We start from the raw sequence: 9,066 nt of genomic DNA, 5'->3' as shown, positions 1-9,066 counted from the left end.
AAAAGCAATTTTTACTAGAGGTTATTTATAACATTTCTGGGGTTTTAACTCCCGCTAAAAGAGTTTCCAGCGGTTTGTTATTCCTCTAGAAAAACCAGCGTCGTTAACGGATTACCGACAATTTTGAAACCCTAGTATTTATTTCAATTTTGTAACCGTAGTACCTTTTGGAACCCTAGTATTTATTTCGATTTTGTAACCGTAGTACCTTTTCCTTGTATGTAGTTTTAAATCTTTTATACTGTATAATAATATCAAAAGTCCATTTTTACCCCTGCAATGCAATTCATTATTTATTAATGTTTTTACTTTTCAAATTTCCTTAATTTTATTTATTATACTTTTTGAATGTATAAAATTCATAAAACATATGATAAAAAAATTATAATATTTAGATATTTGTTTATAACTAAATATAACATTCATAAAAACAAAAAAACGTAGTCTATAAGTTCAAAGTAAATAATAAAATTCGTATATCATTAATCATGTCCAAACCTATTTGATTACATGTTCTTGGCTGAAGATCTTTCCAAACTTTCTTGAATTATATACTCTCTTACAACCTAAGAAAAAAAGTATCATTAATCCATTAAGCATGTGTGGGTCATAGCCTCTCATAGTCGAGCTTCTCTGACTGCAAATGAAAAAGAAAGAGTGAGGTAACTTGAACTTTAACGAACAACTAAAATGAAAAGAAAAAAATGTTATGTTTGTAGAGAAATAAAGAAAATTTCAGTCATATTTCATTCATTATATGACTATTTAAGGAAATCAACTGCTACTAAGCACAATACTTATTTAGTGTAATAAATACAAAAATAAGACAGGTACAAGTCTAACTCAATTAAACAAGATATTCTTGGCCAAATACTAGTTCGGCTTGATCAGGTTTTTGCTTAAGCTGATCCTGCAAGAAGCTTATCTAGTAAGAAATAGTAGTTCAAAATTGAACAAGTTAAACAGTACCTTGATAAGCATGTACGTAGGAAGCCAAGCTGGACCAGTGGGAATCCCTACCCACGCAATCTATCAATTAAGCATGAGTTTTTCTCAGTATAAAACATTAAAATTCTTGACAATTTCTTCATAATTGGAATCAAGTACATATACCGTGCAATCAATTCGCACTATGTTGGATTATCATGCATCAGATTGCTTATCATAAAATGTCAGCATTTTAACAACTTACTCACTTTGACTTTAGCATCCACTATTTTTGTTCAGGAGAGAAAATTTGTTGCAATCCCCTTCTCCTGTACTTTTGATTCCTAACTTCTAGAAAGAAAAAAAAAAAGTTATAGCCTACCACCTCACCGAAAACAAATCAAAGTTCACATTCGAAAACTAAACAAAGAATAATTAAAACGAAAAGGAAGTAAATATTTGTGAGAGAACTAACAGTAGCAGATATTTGGATGCTTTGTGGGGAACATACCCTAGTTTTTCTCTTTTTACATAATTTTACAAGAATTGTTATCCAAGTCTCTTTTTTTCCCCTTTATCTCCTTCCAGTTGAACCAAGAATTAATGCGCTGATTAGGTAAATTGTTTTAAATAAAGTTTGCTTAAATTAAACAAATGAAAACAACTTTTATAATAATTTCTCTCAAGGTCTCTTTTTCTCTTTTCTCATTTCATATAAACAAGACATTAATTCTTATAAAAAACTTAAGCTTAATGAAAACAATTTCTTCAAGAATTATGGTCAGAGTCTCTTTCTCATTATTCTCTTTTCAACTAAGACTCTATTTCGTTGATTTAGTAAATTTAATATCAAGTTTGTGTAATTATGCAAATGAAAAAAAAGTAAAAAAGAATAGAGCGATATTCATAAAATTTCTGTTAATAAGACTGACATGCATTAGTTTGAGGTGCTTTTGTGCTTAAATATACATTTTGTCTATTGAATGATAAAGATGTATGAACAAGAAATGGTTAAGAAACATTTATAATGTTTAAAGTAGGAGTTTTATGAATTTTAAATTTTACTGAAGCTGATACTTAATCTATCTTTCATTCTGATCTTTATTTATTTAGTTATTGAGAAATTTAAAGGATGCAACATTGTAAATGGGCAAATCGAACAGATTGAATTAATCTGAGAAATGAATGAGCAGAAGAAATATCTGGAAACTAACATGTTGCCTAACAAAGCATGAAACTTAACAATGGTCTTTTCTTTCTCGACACAAATGTCCCCTCTCTTTAGATCAGCTCTCAAATAGTTAATCCACTTTAACTTGTAACTCTTGCCAAATTCTAAAAATCCTTTACAATCGAAAAGTGTAAATGGCAGTAAGAGAAAACGTTATTCAATCCATGGCTCAAATTAGACTCTTGTACAATAATTATAGCTGGAAGGTCACACTCAACAAAAAGGTACCTAGAAAAGAAAACTATAAATGCACTAATAATATTTGTGGAATTAATTACCTTTTGTACCTGCATTTTTTGGCAACGTCCTCCAACTATAAAAATGCATTACCTGCATTTTAAATATTGTCAAGCATATGCATATAATTAGCCAATATTAGTTATCAAATAGCTTCGTGAAAGATGATTATTTGACGTATAATGTGAATTTTTTAGATCTGAATCAGAATATATAGGAAAAGGATGAGAAAGATTTATATTGGTTGATGGGTGTTTGATGTTGCAGGTATCTGGTGCATGCCAATGGCATTTGTGCAGGTTACTCTCTATTTTTAGCTGTTATTGCTGCTATGCCACGCCCTTCCACTATGCCTCGAGCTTGGACTTTCTTTTTGCTTGATTAGGTCATCACATCTCACTCATTCTTAATTTCTTCTTGCAATAAGGTGTTATATAGCTACCTAATTAAAGAGATTATAAATGCTCCAAATAATGATGATTAAACAGAACTAGATGGAATATCTCTGCCGCCACAATAACAAAGGATTTGATTGTGGTCGTGGCTTTATCAACAATGGTGCTGTTATTTGACACTCTTTCAACTTCTGTAAATATTCTCAGCATTGCTTTGGTTTAAGTGGCACCGGTAATTCAAGTCTGTAAATCTATTTGGACTAAAAAGGTACAGATAAGGATTAAATTTAAGCCTTCAAAATGATGTTCACACTTATGAAAAAGCAATTTTTGTAGCCTAAACCAGAATCAAATTTTAGTTTTTAAATATTATGTCTCTTATATAATCAGAACTAGCAAATGAGCAGTTAAACCAAACACCCACTTTATCTTCTGGCATGCTTTGGATAATTCCATTGACATGTTTTGCCACTTTGTCCTATTTTGACCTTCGGTTTGGGCAAATCCATCTTGAACTTTCAATTCAGTCAGAATTGACCTTCAACGAAGCCTTGTATTGGACCGATCAATCTCGACCTTTAATTTAGACTAACCGTTTTGACCTTTGACTTGAATTGATTTGTCTTGATCATTGACTAGATTTGACATGTCTTTACCTTTGGCTTGACTTATGATGTTAATGTTAATGCTAATGATGCATATATTGAAAATTTGTCCAATTTGCATTGTTAGGTGCTAACATACATAGTTCTAGCTGCTGGAGTAGTGTCAACTGAGGTTTTGTACCTAGCAGAGAATGGAAACACTACCACAACATGGAGCTCAGCCTGTGGATCATTTGGTCGATTCTGTAACAAGGTGACAGCATCAATTGTTATCACATTTGTGGCAGTGTTTTGCTATGTGTTGCTTTCTCTTATTTCCTCTTACAAGCTGTTCACCAAGTATGATGCACCAGCAGCATGCAGACCAATTGCACCCATTGAGGTTGCTACTTTCCCTGGCTGACTAACCCCTTATGTATAACAATGTGTTCATGTATGTGTATGCTTAATTGCTTCCAATTAATAATGTAATGACGTATAAGATGCGTACCAAAAGAAGATCCTCTTCAGTGCCAAAGGCTTTGCGAGCTTTTTCTAAAGATTTTAAAGAAATCCTCTTGTGCTTCCTGCATATAACTCACAGAATTTTGAATTTGTAAATTTATAAAGATTATCAACAACTCTTATTTTAGGACTAAAAAAAAGAATAGGTAAACTATTTATCCGATGGTCTCTTAGGCCAAACGACCAGTGATTACCAATGGTGGGATTTCTGGTCCTGAATGAAACAGAACAACCAAAATTTTTGTGAAGGAATATGTATGTGTATTAATGCTTCATGTTTGGTTCCATATTTTGCATGCAAATCTTCACATCTGGATGCAGCTAGTTATAGCTTCTACATTTTTTAGCAAAATTGACGTTTTTCTTTCTCTCTCTCTCTTGAACAAGTTTCCAAATACAAACCAAATTAATAAACAAGGAATCATCATGAAACGCGACCTGAGACAAAAGCAGAATAAAACCAAATTGTTCAAACACTTTAAGAAGGAAAAATCTTAATTATTAATGACTGATTCACTGAAGTACATTGCTGCAACTACGCAATTTATGAAATTGTTATGTTTCGTTAGGGCAATTTGGAACATGAAAGTTCGTTCACACCAGATGCTATCCAATTTGAAGGGCCAAGAAGTGCCCCACTCCACATTATTTTGGTGTGAACACAAACTATTAAATAAAAATTTGAATTGATGAAAAGAAGCTACCACAAGCAGGGTGTTCATTGCTTAGGAAAATTGATGGCCAAATTGCAGCCAAAGGGCTATTCCAAAATTTAATTAATATTCAAAAGAAGACATATAGAATATTCCATTATAAGCAAAAATAAATTTCTTTCGGCATGTGAAATATCAACAAGCTCTTCAATGCATTTCAGATTCTCATTGTTACTGTAAGCTGGAGTTGAAATCCTGAAACATAGCATAAACCTTTGTGCTATGTTGTCTTCAAATGACAGTATGCAATATCTATGTAATTGAACTTAGTTTTTCAAGGAATTTCTAATCGAGTGATATTCCAAGATGCTTAAAGAATTTGACAGTAATGTCTGAAAAGATCATCAATAGAGGTCCAATTCTAAATCAGATATATTGCTTTATCAATCTTACTTACCATGAACCTTATCATTCTTTTCCATCCAAGTATGATATACACTTAACATAACATGTATGTGGAAAGGTGTGGAACTGTGGTTTTCGGATCCAGAGTTACAACATAAGAGCATTGATCTTTCAAGTAATAATTTAACAGGTGAAATACCAAAAGAGATTGGATATTTGGCTGGTCTGGTTTGTCTAAATTTATCCCGAAATTATCTAAGCGGAGAAATTCCTTTAGAGATAGGAAATTTAAGTTCACTGGAGTCCCTTGACTTATCAAGAAATCGTATCAGTGGGGGAATTCCTTTTTCTTTTTCTCAAATTGATGATCTAGGCAAATTAGATTTATCACACACAACTCTCTTTCAGGGAGAATCCCACGAGAAAGGCATTTTGAAACCTTTGAAGGCTATAGTTTTGAAGGAAACAAAGATCTTTTTTTAGTTCATATGTTCGTTTCAGGATCTCTGATAACCTTTTTCTATGGTCCACACTTCTCTTATAACATAGTTACTAAATTCTACTCAAATGCAATGATTACTATAATTTTTCTAAACAGTTTTTGGTTCACTCTCGAATTCACAAAAATTTGAGAAACTTGATTAGTACCATTGGAAAACATGGTTAACATATAAGAACAAAATCTAAGAGTACAAAATCAAAGATGAAGCTGCAAAGAGCAAAGAGGAGCACCTGAATAGAACTAGGGATCACACTGTTACAATGGTTGTAGTGGTTGTGGAATCACGCTCCGATTGCGGTGGCTATGGCACTGTAGAGCTACTACTTGATGGTGGAAAAATAATCAGTGAGTTAGGGCATGAGTAAGAGAGATGAAATTGAAGAGGAAAACGAAATCGAAAGCAAGGACACAAGAAAATGAAATCAAAAGCAATGATGTAGGGAACGAAATCGAAATTGAAATGAGACGAAATAGAAAATAGGAGATGAAATCGAAAGAGAAAGAGCAATAAAAAGTAAGGAGATGAAATTGAAACCAAGATAACGATCTTCATTACCTTAAACTTCAAGCAAAAACGGTGAAGCCACAGTGGAGGCACGGTGGAGGCACAGTGGAGGCTCAGTGGAGACATAGTTGAGGCACGCACGAGAAGGGTTTATTTTCTTACTACTAGGGTAAAACAAAGAAAAAGAAAGAGAGGAGGAAAGGGTAACATGTACGAGTTAAGTAATTCAAAATTACGAAAAAGGAGAAAAATAAAGAGGCGTTCCCTTGGTTAGAAAAACCCCAGGTAGTTAAAGGGGGCAATGTGTATATTTTATTAGAGGTTATGATAAGTCCAAAATGTTATATTTTTGTAGTGAGTGTATGGTGTCAGCGTGTAGCGGAGTTCTACACTAGTTTGCATTCTAAATAGATTTTCTAGGAGTGCGTCTTTCTTGAGAGATTGCGTTGCATGTGTAGTGTTTGTAATATTTAAATTTCAACATTTAATGAAAAAATTCAGCTCAAATTCTTTGAATTCAAACTAGTCATAGAAATCACTATAAAATCTTGTGTATCTTTTTTTCTATCTCTTACTTCTTTAGATGTTCTTGTTCTGTGATGTACGGTCAATCATGGACTAAAACATCCAAGATTTAAGAAAAGAAATTAATCAAAGTAGATTTTAAACAATTTTATAAAAAGTTTAAGAAACCTTACCACCCTTATATTGAAATATCATTTAAATCAAAGTTCAACTAAATTTAGAAAAGTAGACCACCTTGGTGCTAGTTTGGGACCATATATCACTATAAGAAAAATTAATATTACTGACTGTCAAAACTCGTCGATAATAATTAAAATTTGTCGATAAACTAAAGTTACCAACGGATTATTGACTTTTGCCGGTAAATTTACTGATAAAAATTTTGATTTGTCGATATTAACCGATCGAAAAATCCATCGATAAATAGCGCGCACTAGTTCATCTTCTTCCTCCTCCCTCTTTCCTGTTTTTTCCTTTAGCGTTTATCTTTCCTTTTTTTTCTTCCAGAACCTCTTCCACTCCATCTCAAAAAATTCATCGCTGCCACAAGCATCGCCATAGTAGTCGTCGTCGCAGCCGTTGTCGGTTCCTCCTCTTCCTTCTCTTTTTCCATTTCCTTCTTTTCTCTTTCTCTTTAATCACCCCCATCGTGCCACCATCATGTCTCCATTGCACCACTGTCACACAATCACCGCATTGTCGTTGTGCCACCACCTTGTCACCGCTGCGCCTTCAACATGTCCTCCTTCTTTTCCTCTTCCTCTTCCTCTTCCTCTTCATTCTTATTTTTCTTCTTTTTCTTCTTCTTCATCTCTTTTTCTCTTCTATTTCTAATACAGTCTCTTAAGGTAAGTTTTTGGTGAAAAATTTTTCACTCCTTTTATCAACGGATTGATATGTTAGTTAAAAATTTTTTAAATTTTATGTAAATATCGACAGATTTTACTAATAGATATTTTTGTTGATAATTTTAGTCTAAATTAGTACTAGATTTTATCGACAAATTTTTCTATCAATAATTAAAACATTAAAACATGTATTACCGACAATAAAATTTATTAATAAAAATATATCTATCTATAAAATTCCGTCAACTTTAATATTTTTTATAGTGGATAATTATGTGAAGATACACACTTTATCTGTAACTTCACTTTAAACAAAGTGATGTTTGTTTATCTAGTAAAATATTGTTTTACAGTAAATAATAAATTAGAGTTAGATTACCTGTTTGTTCCTAATTTATTATTATTTTTTCTTTCTCTTATTTATGTACATTTTGTCTCTCAGTTTCCAAATTTTGTCTTCTAACACTGCACCATCAAACTTGTATCATACCAATATCACTGTATCCATCCACATTAATATCACGCATATTATCATGTCAATATTGATGTGACGTTATTGATATTGTCACAACATTATTAGAAGAAAACAAAATTTGTGATAAAATTAAAAGTTGAAGTGAAATCTGAGTGAAAAATAATACATTAGGAGAGTTTTCTTTTTTTGTAACTTTCTTTCATTGAAAAATGGTCACTTGAAACAAAATTGAATTAAGTATTTTCTTTTTTAAATAATTTTATTGAATAGAATGAAATCTTTCCAACTTGTAACACTGAAACTGAAAGTGTGAATTTAAAATAAAATTTCTCGATAGATAGTTTACATGGAGGTACAAAAGACCAATATAAAAAATATTGTGATAATTACATGTTTTTATAATTATTAAATAATTGATATCTGTCTATATTAGAACTAGAGATAATGATGGTAGTCATAGATATAAATATTATTTACGCGCTATCAATTGAAAGAAAATTATCTTGTTTAGCTTTCTTAATATCTGTCGGTACTCCCACAAAAATTATTCCTGATTTTATCATAAATACCTACAAAGATCATTTAAAAATCATTCTTTAAAATAAAAATTCAAACTAAACTTAATATCAACTTATAGTCCAAATAATATTATATAACAAAATATTAGTACAAATAAGTTTAATATTTCTATAAAAAAAATTCAAATGAATAGTATTGTATCATAAAATATAAATTTAAAAAAATTCAAAAACAATTTTAATTTCACAAGTATAAATAAGCAAAATAATAGATAAAATCAAATTTTAAATAATATGTATTAATTGATTAACTTTTTTTTAACAACTATTCTTTTGTTACTTGATTTGAAAAAAAAAATCAAATAAAAATGACCAACCATGGATAGCAGGTTGTGTATAATGATTCTGCACCAACACCATGTTTTAAGATGCCAATGATTAAAATATTCATATGCATTACTACTTGTGAAAATCCATTCAAAATATATATTTAATATCTATTATAGATTTTATTCCTAAATATATATTTATACGAATTTTTTTGTCATCATCAAACTTAAAAACTAGTTCATTAGGAGGGAATATTTCAAGGTTATTCTATACAGTGAAAGGTATGGGTTGGGACAACCCAATTGTTCTTATTCAATATATTTGTTTTTTTTTTATTAAAAAAAATACAGTGAAAGATTACTAATCTCACAAAGAGTTATATCTACTTAGCGAGATTATCCACAAA

The 9,066-nt window shown here is 31.1% G+C and overlaps 1 protein-coding gene across 1 annotated transcript; it reads left to right on the top strand.

The window, feature by feature from the left end:
• The first annotated feature begins 2,292 nt into the window (after positions 1-2,292).
• LOC114188462 (CASP-like protein 2A2) lies at positions 2,293-3,806 on the top strand. Its single transcript, XM_028077035.1, has 3 exons — positions 2,293-2,342; positions 2,663-2,753; positions 3,523-3,806. Exons 1-3 carry the CDS (start codon positions 2,293-2,295, stop codon positions 3,796-3,798), a joined length of 417 nt encoding a protein of 138 aa, XP_027932836.1. The 3' UTR covers positions 3,799-3,806.
• Positions 3,807-9,066: the final 5,260 nt, after the last annotated feature.

Source organism: Vigna unguiculata, chromosome 6, assembly GCF_004118075.2.
Source record: "Vigna unguiculata cultivar IT97K-499-35 chromosome 6, ASM411807v1, whole genome shotgun sequence".
Taxonomy (NCBI): Eukaryota; Viridiplantae; Streptophyta; class Magnoliopsida; order Fabales; family Fabaceae; genus Vigna; species Vigna unguiculata.
Note: the sequence above shows the minus strand (reverse complement) of the source record. Positions and strands in the feature narration are given on the sequence as shown.